This window comes from Amphiprion ocellaris, chromosome 13 (genome assembly GCF_022539595.1).
Source record: "Amphiprion ocellaris isolate individual 3 ecotype Okinawa chromosome 13, ASM2253959v1, whole genome shotgun sequence".
Taxonomy (NCBI): Eukaryota; Metazoa; Chordata; class Actinopteri; family Pomacentridae; genus Amphiprion; species Amphiprion ocellaris.
Genome location: NC_072778.1, coordinates 30,068,169 through 30,084,164, shown reverse-complemented (window position 1 = coordinate 30,084,164; position 15,996 = coordinate 30,068,169). Strand labels below are relative to the sequence as shown.

General features: G+C 39.0%; 1 protein-coding gene across 3 annotated transcripts in view; it reads right to left on the bottom strand.

The window, feature by feature from the left end:
* Positions 1-15,996, bottom strand: part of aff2 (AF4/FMR2 family, member 2) — a 221,450-nt gene that overhangs the window by 56,588 nt on the left and 148,866 nt on the right. For all 3 annotated transcript variants that reach the window (XM_055016689.1, XM_055016690.1, XM_055016691.1), the window contains exon 10: positions 12,641-12,678. In XM_055016689.1, the coding sequence (XP_054872664.1) occupies positions 12,641-12,678 (38 nt within the window). The remainder of the gene's footprint in view (positions 1-12,640; positions 12,679-15,996) is intronic.

Sequence of the window (15,996 nt, the reverse complement as noted above, 5' to 3'; positions counted from 1 at the left end):
ATAGTGCAGGAGACATTTAATAAATGTGATGGTGGATGGTTTTTATGGCATCTCATATCAGCCTTTCGTTTGCCAAAAGATAAAATTGACTGGAAGCATGAGTCGAGTGTATATTTCCCACTCTGATATGTTTGTCTTTTTGTTTAAATAGCGCCGTGATAAGTTAAAGGAAAGCGTGAGCGTCTTTTACTCTCACTGGGATTTTCAGCTGAGTGCTCTCTATAGCCTATTTTATTCTGGCAACATAAACAGTGTGTGTTAGAGGAACAAGATGAAAGGAGACGAGTATGTGTGTGAAAGCATTACATCTGGCTCGCTTTCCTCCTCTTTTTTTCCCAGGAATCAGCCATCAGCCGTCAAAAATAATTTAATGCCGTGGTTGGTGCCAAATTAAAATGCAACACCAGCTGGTGCAGACTGACAGAGCAGCTTTTAACTGGACATTTCTGCTGTATTTCTATGATGTTTAGTTGAAGTTAAGACATATAAACTTCATCCAGGAGTTTGTCTATCTGGAAAGATGACTTGCAGGACACTGAGTTCCTATTTTTGTGAAATATATCTTCCTTGCAGTCAGTTAGAAATGGAAAAAAGGTCAGTTATTTGTCAGTAAAATACCATAGCTCTTTATCCACAGAGCAAAGTATCTTATTTTATTACCCACATATTCTTTGTATTTTATCTTTCCCATAATATTTCCTCATCTGTGCATTTAGAATCTTTATTCAGCTCCATGTAATTACACTAACATAAATAAATAACCATACAACATAACCTTAGTGACAAAAAAGTCTATTAAAGATAATTTCCTGTTCAAGTTGGTGTCTTTCTGCTCCTTTCTATATCTTATGCATCCACCGTGTTGTGCTTATTTAGGACACAGAGGCTTCACTCTCTATTTTTTTGTGTGTACGCCTGTGTCAACGTTGCATAAGTAACACAGATAAGACTTACAAAATAGCCTTTGTCAGATCCTCAGGCTCCAGCAGAAGCTTTGGTGTCTGTCTGTTTATTTGTGTGATAAAATCACAAGCACAACAGGGGAAATGAAAACCTTACAGCCTTGACAAAATGATCTGTTGGTTTGATATGTCCAGTGGGCCTCACAAGATCCACACGACACCCACATACTTAAAGGCTGCAGCAGAGCCACGCTTGTGAATACAAGGACTTTACAAAGCTGCCAGTATTCATGGTCGGAACCAACAACAAGGTCAAGAGGAGAACTGGCTGCGAGTAAATAATGTGGTTTTACATTACACCTGAGAGACATCTGAAAAAGACAGTTGTTCAGTTCAGTCATGCCGTGGCCTTAAACTAGACGGTTTCTAACTTTGGTTGCAGATGCACTTGAGCTCGTCCTTTTGTACCAGCTAACAATCTTCTAACACATTATAAGCAGGAGCTCGAAACTCAAGGTGTAAAATTTCAGTTTTCACCTTGAAAGCAATTATCTGAAAATCTTAAATACTTCCTCTACTACTTTTTGTTAGCACTTTCTACTACAGGAGCATGCAGTTCACAGTTTTTCTCAGCCAAAGCATTGGGCTCTCTAGGCAGGGATTATTCACAAATGAGTTTAAAAACTGGTTTTATTAGTTTGCTAACACCTAAATAGAAATAATGAGCCTTTATTTGCATTAACCCTGTCTCATTAAAATTATATCTTGAAAATACTACATAATTTGAAACGGGTTTACATTTGAAATATGCTGAAAACGTAGTGACTCCAAGGTCATAATAAACCCTTAGATGCATAAGTGGGTCAAAAATGACCCGGTGAGGTTGTTTGTCATGAAAAGCTTTTATCATTTCATATTCCAGCTATACCTAAAAAAAAAACATGTTTTTGATATCATCCCATTTAAAAATTTTAAGTTAACTTTAATACTTGAAATTGTATTTTTTGTATTATGACTCCAAGCTCTTGGTCACTGAAAACATCATACAAGAGGTGATGCACAAAATTGGACGAATGGAAAGTAACAATAGCTGGAGGAAAAGAATGGAAAATGTTAACAAAATCAATGATGACATTCTTCTATTGCTGTTCTGTGTAATATTCTTCTTTTTCAACTATCAAAATGTTCAAAATCTGTTATAAAGTGAAAAATAAACATATTTCAAACATAAAATCATTCTTGTATTGACAAAAATAGAATATAAACAATAATATAAATTATTATTCTTAACCAAAATGACAACAATAGCATAAAAACACATTGATTCTTATATAGGTCTTTTTGACCCACTTATGGATGAGTGTAGGGTCCACTCACTGGAGCATCTAAGAGTTAAAGAACATTATTAAATGAAAATTTGTGTAACATTTATGCTGAATATATCAGCAAAATGTTCACCTAATACAGTGTTAATTTGGTCTCTTACAATATGTACTCATACTTGGTGAAGGTTGGAGAAACATCATGGTCTTGACTAAATATTGAAAAAATCAATAATTCACATTTATTCCGCTTCACATGCCCACCACCAGCCCAGAACACCTCCCTGTGACTTAATTGCAATACAAGAACAAAGCACTTTAGGTGGAAATATCCATCGCCTATAAACATAATTCGTGTGTGTTACACTTAAACTGCATTAAGTATTTGGTCATTTTTAGGAGACAGCATGTACCAGACTGAAACAGACACAGAACAGCCACAAACCACACAAATGTCTTTTTTGGGGGTCATTTTTGTTGCTTATCGCTGATTGGCATCTCCTTGTGTTCATTTTAAGCCTCTTTGTAGTCATTTTTCGTCATTTTGTGGTCATTTAGTGTCTCATTTTGGTGGTTTTGAATCTTTTTGTGTCTCACTTTGTGTCTCATTTTGTTGTCTTGTGATTCATTTGGTCTTGCTGCATCTCTTTATTGTGATTTTGTGTTTCTTTTGTTCATTTTACGTCCTTCTTGGGGCTTTTTGAAGGTAATGACTGAGGAATTCCTTGTGCCCATTCAGTAATTCATTCATGGTTGACCCTGAGTTCTAAATCAGGATCTGAAGTACGTTTTGCATCTTTTGATTGAGATTATGTATCTTCATCATGATGTGAGGGAATGCCTTTCTTTTTTTCTTTTACCAACTGCTGTGTACTGATTGTGTCCTGAATTCTCTTCTCTCCCTAATGGATTCCTAAACTGTCCTTTTTATTTTGTTTATAATGTACTTTTGAAATATGTCTGATTTTTACATTTTATCCAAAGTCCTTGGAAAGACATTTACAGGGATAGTGGACAACTCTATTGTTCCGAATATTTATTAACCTACTATGACATGATTTGTTAACAAGAATATTACAACCACAGAGAAAACACTATAACAGAAAATAACAATTTCTCTCTTTTTTAATCTTAATGTTGGAATTTGAAGGCCGATTCTGAAGATTTTCACACTCAATCTCTGTATTTTACTCCAGTATCTTAGTGATAATGCCTTCTGTATAACTTTTTGAATATACCCCTGATACCAATGTTTGCAGAAATCACTGGGTTTGGTTTTAAAAATGTTTCATTGTTCTGTTTTTGATATTATGTACAGTCCATATATTGATTACCTGGACCTTAATTACAGCTAATTATAGTTAATTATGCAAATATGCCGTCCTACTCCTCATACATGATTTTCTGAACAGTGACACACGTTGTATTGCTCTAAAATCAGTATGTTTTCCTCGTGCCTTCTACAATCCTCCAGGGTCCATGTGTGCTACACTGTACTGTTCTGTTTGGACTCTGCCACCATTAATTAACCAGCAGGAATTGAACATAAGGAGGACAATCAACAGACAATAGACAGTCGCAGCTTTTTTTCACGGTCCAATTGCTTCTGCTGTAAAACTGAATTGATCCGCCTGTACAGACAATGAAGCGGGTGGCTTTGAGCCAAGACGGGCCATGGCTCAGATAAACTGCAGCCAGTGGAGACGAGATGTAGCAGAGAGTGTGGAATCATGCTGAACAGGTAAATATGGGTTCTTAAAATAACTGAAGAAGCGAGTGAAAATACGTGGAATTATAACGGCATTACGGAGCTGTGAAGTGAAGATGTGCAGGCCATCTGGGCTCAGTTCATCTGTCATCTTATCATCTGCCTTCAGCTCGCTGGTTCTGCCCTCCACTTGGCAGAGATTCCTGCTGCACAGCTGGCTTTACAATCTCTCTCTGTCTGCCTCTCAATCATGGGAGTGTATACGCACCAGCAAGTGTTTGTGCATCCACTTGCATGTGTGCTTGCTTGCCACATTTGTATGTGTGTGCAAACCTATAATACATGAAGCGTTTTCAAAGTATTTATGACATTACCACAGTTACTGTAACGCAAAGACATCAAAATACATTGAACCATTTGAACCGCTTACAGGAAAATGGTGCACAATTGTACTAAACGTGAAGGAATGTCATTAACAAATCCATAAATCCAAAATTACAGATGGTTAAGATTAATATTATTGCACTAACTAAATCATACAGTACATCTACTATACATGGTCCCTTCATAAATCACCAATTCAAAGCTGAAAAATAGAACTTTTGCTCATTTGCTGATTGATTCTAGCACTCGGCACAGCGTACATGTGTGTGTTTGTGTGAAAGTGTGTTTGCCTGGGGCAGTACTGTGGGGAAGGCTATAATAGGTTTCCATTTCTACATATGTAGTGTAATGCTCCCTGGCAGCAGCAGGAGTGACAGTGTTTGAAAAGGTGTTTCACATTTGAACTCATGTCACACTACATGCACCTGACTGGCAGGGTGCACTTACACTGCTTAACCTGTGCGTTTGTAACCTGCCAACATGTTTGTATTATTGATCGTGGGCGTGAGGGCATATATCTCTGATGAGCTACATTATAGGACAACTGAGCTGATGCTTCTGTTTAGCAGATCTGAGTAAAATGCTATTCTTCTCTGGCATTAACACAGCGCAGGCTTGTTTCTCCAGTGGTGAGAGCTAAAGACTGTTGTTGCTGTAGTGAGGTTATCAACACTGAAGACTGAGAGGCATTTTCAGAGGTCCTGGAGTATGTGATTTCAAAAGACATTGAGTTCACCAGGCCAAACACTCAAGCGTTGCAAAAAAAAAAAGATGCTACCAATAAATGTAACCTTAAGGGCACCAGAATGTAATAGCAAAATCTTAGAGCAAAAAAGGAGCGAATCTGCACTTATCTTTCGCATCCTCATGTAAATAAATTTGCACCATTGACCAATAACAAACCATCTCGACAGTAATGACCTTTGAGCAACAGGGAGCCAGAACAGACGAAGCGATCAGTCATAGCTTTAGCTGTGTTGCAAGATCAACTTTTATTTAACCTTCTCTGCTGGAGCAAAACGCTCCATCAAAGTTATGAGACAGGAGCCAATGGTACAGATAAATAAACTAGGTTGCCAACTTTCAGCTACCTACCAGCTGGAGTGAGAATCAGAGAAGGCCGAGGAGGGTGATAGTAAATTAGCCAAGAAGAAGATGCTGCGGTGTATTCGAAGGGAAAAACCTTCACCCATAGGCAAGACATCTAAAATTAATTTAACACTGAGAATTCTGTCTATGTGTGATGATTATTTAACTACAGCCACTTATAGCACCGTAAAACTGTTAGTGGACAACCTGTTGCCAAATTGCGGTATCTGCTTAAACAGATGGACAAGTTCTACATATAGTTATAGGAATATATAAATAAAATATCCTGCTGTTAGACTGTGAAACTGAAAAATCTTGGTCATAAAAAAGGATATAAAGCTGTTGTGTCACGTACGTAAATACAGGCTACTGCATCCTGCTGTGGTCCAAAGCTACATGATGCTATTACAGACTCTATTTCCATTACAGTAAAGTTGTATTTTTACTGAAATTTCATTTGTAGTTGCAAAACTGTAGAGAAAGGTGAATGAGGCAAGGCTCATAAAGGATGTTTTATGACTTTCGGAGGGGTCTGTATGTGTGCTCCTGCCAACTAAGTGCATGCAAACTGTGTCTTTTGCAATCTCAATGTGGTGCTAAAATATGTACAAAAGCCTGATGTTGGGATTTGGTCCTGTGTGTAGAGAAAGATTCTTTTTAATAAATTAGGGGCTCTGAGGCTTCCTCTTGTTTGGCATTGGTTTGGGCAGTGAGAGTGTGAGACTGAAAGCGGTGTCTGGTGCCAAAAGCACGAGAGTTGGCAACCCTGATGTAAATTGTGTGAACTAATTGTCCTGTTAGCAACCAACCCAGCTACCATGCTAATTGATAGTCAACAATCAGTTGGTTCTACGAGCTACCGAAACTGTGGACTGTATGTAAAAGGTGGACGTAGCCTCCTGGTCTGAAAAGTAAAGCCAACATTATGGCCACCTGCCTAATATTGTGTTGGTCCCCCAGGGTCTGGATCAGATGACCTCTCAGTGTGTCCTATGGGGTCTGGATCAGATGACCTCTCAGTGTGTCCTATGGGGTCTGGATCAGATGACCTCTCAGGGCGTCCTATGGGGTCTGGACCAGAGGACCTCTCAGGGTGTCCTATGGAGTCTGGATCAGATGACCTCTCAGGACGTCCTATGGGGTCTGGATCAGATGACCTCTCAGGGTGTCCTATGGGGTCTGGATCAGATGACCTCTCAGGATGTCCTATGGGGTCTGGATCAGATGACCTCTCAGGGCGTCCTATGGGGTCTGGATCAGATGACCTCTCAGTGTGTCCTATGGGGTCTGGACCAGATGACCTCTCAGGGTGTCCTATGGGGTCTGGACCAGATGACCTCTCAGGGCGTCCTATGGGGTCTGGACCAGAGGACCTCTCAGGGTGTCCTATGGGGTCTGGATCAGATGACCTCTCAGGGCGTCCTATGGGGTCTGGATCAGATGACCTCTCAGGGTGTCCTATGGGGTCTGGCACCAGGACGTTGGCAGTGGATCCTTTGGGTGCTCTGGGTTGTGCAGTGGGGCATCTGGAAATCAAACTTGTTCAACTGCATCTTGTTGATGTTTTACCAGAATGGGGTCTTGGAAGTTTGGAGGTCAAATCCACATCTTGGGCGATTGTCGTGTTCCTCAAGATGTTCCGTTTTTTTGATGTGGTGGGGTGTAATTTCCTGCAGGGGTAGGCCAGTGACATTTAGGTTTGCTATTTGCATGAGGGAGTGTGTTTGTTCTGAGACAATGTTTATATGGGTGTCTATGTCTCATCAACATGGATGCCAGAATCCAAGGTTTTCCAGCAGAACACCACATAGTACCAATATTATCAATGTTATTCACTTCACCTGTCAGTGGTTTTAATGTTGTGGCTGATCGGTGTAGGTCTGATTGTATAGAAGTCTATGAGGAAATGTCTCTTCTTCTCACTTGATCTGTTACCTTATTAAAAATGTTCCTAATGATTTTATGGTCTAGCTAGTTTCAAGTCTCCTTCAATACAGCATGATCCTCTTTTTGGAAATGATGTTCCTGTGTTGAATAAAACAGACAATAAAGCAGGTCATGTTACAGGGTAGGGTGACATTATAACTGACACGTTGTTGCTGTATTGTCGAGCACAGTGTCCTCAAGTTCAAATCCATCCATCCCTCACTCATCATGTCCAGTTTCAAAAGACAAGACAGCAATGATCAAATTGCAAACTCACAGTAGTCCACAAAACAGTGGGTGATGTCCTAATGGCTGCACTACTACATCTGTCTTTAATTAAAGTCTGTGATTGTAAGTAACCAGTGCTAAAATGCTTTCACATGACTTGTTTGCAGTTAGCTCATGCGGCGTTAACACTATGTTAAGAAGCTTCTGGTATTACTTAACCTGGCTGTGTTACTTTCTGGTGTGGCCAGGAGTTAAGACATAACTGGTCATTGTTGTCAACTTTGATTTAGAGACTTTTCAGAATTCTTCAGTCTTTCGTGTCTTTTCTCCCCCAAATTTTGCATTTAGCGAGATATATATTGTTTTTCCTCTGTGCATCTAATGTCCTGTCCCACAGCATTCTTTGGTCTTTAACTCACGCGTAGGAGTTTGTCAGATGACGTCACAGTTTCAAAATCAATACACTGGGGATGCAGAGCAGCAGCCTGGACATGACATTTAAAGCGACCATTGATGAACATATAGTCTTAAGATTCAGTAACTATTTCCTATTCATGCTATCATCTAACAACAGAAACAGAAAAACACTTAAATGAGAACAGCTTTACAGAGAATTCAGCTATATTTCAGGAACAAAGTATAATATATGTGAGCACAGAAGAGAGCAGGAGAGAAGCTAAGAGAAACTACAGGCTAACACTGGCTAATATTAGGCAAAATGCTGATATCATGCTGGTGAATTACTGAATGGTGTAATTTAACTACATTTAATAGCTTTTCACGCAGGCTTTACCTACTTTCCATTAAAAGTAGGTGGCAAAACAATGTAAGTGCTTTCAGACTGGTTATCTCAAAGCCTAAAAGTCACTATTTTCTCCATATCCATCTCTTTTTCCTCTTGTCTTGGTATGGTAATGAATTACAGTCAGAAAACATCAGTGCAAGAACAACTTTTTTTTGCTCACATTGATATTTCTAAGCTCACGTGTTCACTTCAAAATGGTGTCTGGGGGAGAATTTTTGTCCATTCATGTCCATCTCTTCCCCCCTGACTTTGTATGCAATAACACCCCCTTTTAGAGAACAACAGAGCTGAGAAAAGACAGCAAAACAGCTATTAGTAGAATTAGGGGTCAGCATTTCTCCTCACCGGCTGATATTATTTTACTCAAAAATTCTTCTGCGATGCCAAAAACATTCTGTTGTGTTTCCTTTTTGTGTATTGAGCACAGGACACACCGAGTTGACAGCCGGCATCTGCAACCTGTTTTCACTATCGATCACGAATAGCAAGCACATTCATCTTTGTTGAGTTATACTGTATTGAGCTATTGATTTCCCCATGTCTGAAGTGTTTTGAGTCATTGCTCATCCCAGTTATGAATACACAGGACCTGTAAATCAAATAGCTCTCAGTAAACACCCATGGAACGCAATTCACAATACCACCGAGTAAAATAACGTTATCCATACAGTATCTCCACTAGCTACTACTAGTACTTCTGCTATTTAAAATAATTACAATAAAAATCCATATCACTGCAAGCAATTTTTCTCAGCAGGGTGATGAAGGATGCACACAGGATATAATGGACTAAACAGAAGCAGATTGTAAAGATTACAGAGCAGCAATATAAGACGCTGTAATATACACTGCTGGGATGATGGGGTGGGTGGTTGCATGTGCGCGAGTGTGGCAGCAGAATAACGATTGGTATGTGGGTGAGGCTGTCAGAGGAAGGATTAAAAAAAAAAAAAAAAGAAGTGTGTCTGTATGGATGGTGTGAGGAGTGTGGGTGAGACAGTGTGTGTTGCTTTCCGTGGGGGATATAGCCGGTGGATCGCTCGCAGCATCTCCAGTCCCAGCGTCCCCGTGGATGCATGTGTGTGCGGCGTTCGCTAGATTGGGCTGCAGAGTGAATGGGCTCATTAGCGGTAGCAGAGTAGCACATGGCCTGGGGCACACACAGACACACAACACACACACTCCCTCTCTCCCTCTCTCTTTCGCTGTCTGGCTGCCTCGCTCGCTCGCACACAGTCACACTCCAGACTTGCATACTAATGCCCTCAGATTGTGAGCACAACGAGCCTCATTTATAAAAGATTCTTATATTCTTATGCCTGGACTCCTTCAACACAATCCCCAGCAAAGGAGGAACTTATGAAAAATTGATCTTGGTGCCAAAATCAGCTGTTTACATGAGTTCTCTCCAATGTTCCAAAGCAGTTTTTTTCCTCTCTCTAATGATTAAGTAGGTGACATGTTCCCTCAAGATGTTAACTCTTAACCAGAAGACAATAATGTGTAGCCCACACAGTGCTGAATGGCAAATGAAAGAATGTTTAAAATAATGGAAATGGGCGGCAACACCTCCAGAAAAGTTATTATTGATGACAATGTTTCATTTACGTCGTCTCCAGCCAATTACATTTACTTTTAGCAGAAGAAGGAGAGCCTCATACCTCAACCCATATTTTAGATTATTTTAATTAGATAATGAAAAAAAAAATACTAATATGCAAATCTCCAGAGAAAACTCGACGCATCTGACTAAACATCTCTGAAGATATTTGTTTAATCACAGCCTAAGCTTGTAACTGTGATATCAAATACATTTTTTCCTGTAAATGTAAAAAAAAAAATGAAATCAGTGTACCAGTCAGTTGTTCCCTAAATTTCCACAAAAAGTCCTCAAACCAGTGAGACTGTAGAGGTCGTTTGTTCCTCCCCTCTGACTGGGACCCACAGGAGTGTTTCCTGAATTAGCATCAGCAGGTTATACAGCACAGATATTTTTCACCTTTCTAGGGTTAAGTGCCTGAGGGAAAAATCAGGGTTTGGGTTTAAGAAGGCGACTTTTGTTTTCATGGTGGTTTTGGAACAGTCACAGCTAAAAGTAACTCTTATTACCAGTTTGAAATATGAAAAAAAAAAAAAAAAAAAAAAATGAAATATGAAATGAACATTAAATGAAGACAAATGTTCTGCTGACCCATCCATCCACCCCAACCTCCTCCCTACGTGGTATTTTTATCTCTCTGACTTCACCACCTTATTCCTCCCTTTGCTCCTATGATATTTTCTATAGCCAATAAAGGATGCTGTCTGAGTAAAACTAATTATGGGCTGCATGCATTAGTTTTTATGGAAGAAAGCATGTCAATTTCGTAAAAGCAGATTGTGCAGTTTAAAAAAAAAAACTTCTTACTGATCTGTCACTGTCCGCCAGATGTGGTAATTTCTTTCTCATATATTTAATGTAATTTAAATAAGTCTGAATGATGCTGACCAGCTGGACAAATGTAGCTTCTTGCAACAAATCTAATGTCAATATCTGCTAATTAATTTTAAATTCCGACATTAAATTCCCTTCCACCGCTACAAATGTGCATCTTTAGTCTTTTCTTAAACCAAGGACAGCCAAACCCTAAGAATGAGGAATTAATTTAGGTTCTCATTTTATATCATATTAAAGGGTTATTATTGCTCCGCCAAGGAACAGTGCAGTTATGTGACGATCCCAGTATGTTTGTCTGTTTGTCCGTCTGTCTGTGCGCAAAATTACTCAAAAATGGACTAACGGATTTAGATAAAATTTTCAGGGAAGGTCAGAAATGACACGAGGACCAAGTGATTAGATTTTGGCAGTGATGCGGCTTATAGTGTGGATCCACAGGTTTGTTAAAGATTTCTGTATCATTGCAAGATAGCAGCACGGTGTCACTGTAACTATGACAACAAGTGAACACTACCTCAGCTGCCTGCTGATGATCACATGATTGTGATCCTACTACAAATCGACAGGTGCGGATTTATCGGGACTTGTCTGTCAGAAATGATACAAGGAACAACTGATTAAATTGTGGGGGTGTTTCTGAGTCCCATCAATTCCCGCTACATATTTAGATCAGGCGATTTGGTATCCGTACATAACGTACACATGCATAACACACACCTGTGCTCAGCGCAAGGTCATTTTGTTTGTGGGTACATCTATATTAAATGGACACATTCTATAGAGATTCTATTGAGATTAACATAACTGTCCTATTAATGTAATACAGTAAAAAGTACATTTATTTTTGTGATATTCTATAAATTAACACCCAACAAAAGTACCAACACCTAAAAATTGCATTTATGTACAATAGGTTGCAATAAATCCATATAACAAACTACCAAACAACACAATGCTTGAAATGTGTCAAAGCCAAATTAAAGAACAAAGTGCTGCACACTTGAATGGACATCAGAATGCCAACATGTTAAAACTGTGTTAAGCTGTAATGAGGCTACATTTAATAAAAGGGGCCTGAAGACGTTTTACTCGCTGACCTTCAAACATCAAGCGTGCACGCATGTACACAAGACTGAATGTTTCCTCCTTTGAACCGCAGTCCGTGCGTGCAGAGATCCTCTTCAGGTTTGAGAAAGTTTCAGCTCCACAAACAGTGAGTACAAAGGACATCTGCTGTCTAAATGCAAATGTTACAGACTGGAGTGTGTGAGTGTGGGCTGCTGACTGGGTTTATCAAGTGGGCACCTGTCATCACAGATATTTCACTGAATTAGAGCCACTACACCTCCAGAAGCCTTAACGCTGACTGCATTTGCAATAACCTTCAACTATTACGACTCCTTAATGAATCTTGCATCCTCATGAAACACTTAAGCAGCATCCAGTAGCTTAAATCTGCCCATCTTTTAGATTTAAGGTGGGAAATAATAACTCTGTACACTCCTGCTGAGGGGCTATGTGGACTGACTTTGGTTTTCAATGTATTTGACCTTAACAGTGCTTTCAAAAACCACAGCTACCTCATCTGTATGTTTCAGGATTAAAAAAACATGTCTTTCTAGCTTGTTTTTTGATTGATATTGAAATGCTTCATTGCATTTCCTCTGCAAGAGATATACTGACCACCAGGAATATATGGATTTAACTTACTTTCTGTGACACACGTCATCTTAAGAGCTTGTATATGCAAAATGTGCAGCTCTTTGCTCCATTATTTTGAGCGATAAAAGATGTGAAATGGAGATAAATGTTACAACACAGTCTGGCTATTTGTCTTACCTTAGAGCTGTGCCTCTGGCTTTGGGCTTGTCAGACACCTGTCAACACACAAAGGCAAAAACAAAAGGAATGTTAAGACACTGTATTTAAAATTTCAGGACAAACTGTGCCAACAACATTAAAAAAAGAAGAGGAGTGAATCTTAGCAGCGTACAATGAATGTGATTAGTTCTTGTATTTATGTAAACTGATCATTTTCAGGTTCTTAGATAAAAATCCACACCGTGATTGATTCCGTAATTCTGTGATCAGCAGTGAAGACGAATGGTTTGATTCGAATCAATTCTCTGCACAGTGTCAATTAATTGATTTGTTCAATAATTAGATTAAGTTCAATTAGATTAAATTACAGCAGCCACTGAGTAAACAAAGAATCGACCAAATCAGCACTGTCAGGAGAAAACTGTAAACAGGATCTAATGAGCATCAGAACCAGCTGCATCTTCACCTTTGTCACAACACTTTATTAGGTCATCCAGCGGTTTGTTCAGCCACAAACACAGAAGAACATTCAGGGAAATCCTTCATCACAAAAACTGAATTAGTACATATGGCAACACCAACACCACATTCTCATATATTTACAGTAAAGTGAAGAAAAACATCTAAAAAATGCAACATTATCCATATTCACTATATTCTACAAACTGAATCGCATCAGTGTAGCTATTTGTTCAATATATAAATTATAAAACATCATATGAGATCACATATTTCTGTCTGTTTGGATCAGATTTTGCTGTCAGTGGTGACAAGAGATGATATTACAAAGAGGTCCAAAAAATAAAAGAAAAAGAAATAATAAATAAATGCAAATGATCATTTGGACAATCAAGTCACAATATTATGAGATAAAAACTTTTGTTTGTAGTCTATTTTGAGAATAAATAATGATAAACAAGTATTTTATCAATATAGAAAATGATAATATAGTTATAAATATTGACTGGTGTATTCTGCTACTATTCTATATTAAATACTAGTAATAAAATTATATTATGGTTATGTTATGACTGCTCCTTTGTGTTGGCATTATGTCCATGCTTACTGTGGGTCTCAGGTGTCGGTTGTTTTGAGTGTTTTTAATGTTATCTTCATTGAAAAAAAGGTGCTCTTCTTTCAAAAATAAAGACATTTCTAAGTGACCCCAAACTTTTGAACACGGGTATATACACACACACACACACACACACACACACACACACACACACACACACACACACACACACACACACACACACACACACACACACACACACACACACACACACACACACACACACACACACACATTTGGTGCCTTTTGGTAACTTTGGTGTATTACTGTTCAGCAGTGGAATAAATACTCAGATCCTTTACTTCAGTACAAGTACCACTACAGCAGCAATGTCAACAACACTCCATTGCAAGTTAAAGTGCTGCATGAAAAATCTGACTTTAGCAAGAGTATATATGTATTTTATTCAAAATGTAGCTAAAGTATTGAAGTAAAAGTATGATTTGGTCCCTCTGATGTAATATTGTATAGGACATAACAGGTTTAATAATAGTGAAGCATCAGAGTGTCAGCAGTATGTTACTGTTGTAGCTGCTGCTGGTTTGAACTACTTTATATCTAGTTTTATAAACAGAGACAGGAGATAAATCTGAGGGTCCAAACATAATTAATGTGAGAACAACAAAATTCTGATCCACAAATCTGTCCTGGGTTTTTCATTAGTCTTTGATTTTTGGTGGGATATTGAATCAGTGGAACATTTATTGAAATGTGAGAAGTTTATAGAGAAAAATCTGTATTTGGAGAAAATGACATCTGAAATGTGACCTAGATGGCTGATTTAATCTTTGACATTGTATTGTATTTAGAACTTATCGCATTTTCCATGGTGTTAAATCAAATGATATAAATAGAATGCAATGCAGTCTTTATTTACATTAGACAGGTTATACTGAACAAGGCTAGTTCAGTATTTTACAGTTAATAAAGCTACAGAATAAATGACAGACTGCACTAATTGATACAACATGAAGCCACAATCTACCTTTCACCCTCTTAAACCTTCACTCCTCTTAAACTGGCTTTTCTCTCCTCATTCAGCCCCTTTTCTCTCCCTGTCCTTCGTAAGAAGAAGAGAAGGGCTCCTTGTCATTAAAAGGACAAGAAAACCTCTCTATTTTCTCATTATCCTCTCTTCCTTCATCCCCTCCTTCCCTTGTTTCCTCGCTGCCCTCTCTCTTCACCCCAGCCTCTGTTCACGCCTTTATTTCTATTCATACTTTTCCTCCTTTCAGCCAAAGAATGGGGTGATTAAGTTTGTCAGTGGAGTCTTTCCTAACCCCCCCCAAACCCGTCTCCCTCATCCTCTCCTCCTCCCTCCATCACCTCCCAGTCAATTTTGTACATGACTACATCAATTACAATAACAAAACAAAAACAGTAAACTCAATTTCTGCAAATATCAGCAATTAATTTCTCTTCAAGCACTGTGGGCCGACAATTAATATGAATTAGTCAAACAAAAACGGGACCTTTTCTCGCCTCTGGCTTGTTGCTTCCCTCTCTCTCTTGGAATAAGGTGATTAACTGGACCAGTGAAGTTTCTGATAGATCGATGCAGAGCTGCAGGCTAGAACAACAAACCTCCTCAGATCTTTGGCTTTGGGAGACTTGCAGGGCTCACGGAGAGGATCTATGTGTGAATATATTTAGCTAGCTGGTGGCTTTACTCGGATTTAAATAAAGAACAACCCAACCGGCTTTTACTGTATTCACACAACCTCCTCTGTTACGGCACATCTGGAAGTATTGCTCCTGACACAATGAAAAGCCGTTTCACCGAAAACAAGACAATTCAGACCTTAAAGCTTTCAGAGATGTGTGTGATTTCATTTCTAAAAATCTCCGTATCCTCCTCTCTGCTCTTTTCTCACGTGGGTGCAACACATCACTATGTTTCACAGCAGGCCCGGCAATACAGTTTTAACAAGGCTTTAGACACCCCCACACCATCTTGAACAGCGACTGAACAATGAATTCTTTGCTTGTCTTCACGGCGTCGCTTTACTTTGCGTGAGAGACTTTATAAAGGATTTCTAACACCTGAACGCCGAGTTCAAAATCCCGAATTTCCTGATGCAACTCTTGCGCAGGGCTTGCATTGACTGAAAATGTAGCAGCTACTGGATTTTCACTAGTGGAAAACAAAGAGACTCCACAGGCTGCATGTTAGCATCTTCCCATCGGCTGCCAGCTGGATTTGACACAGAGAGTCCGAGTTCCCAAAGACTTGTGGCTGCATTCACAAATACTAATCTGTCCTACATGCACAGTCCACCTCGCCTCCTTCCTCTATTAC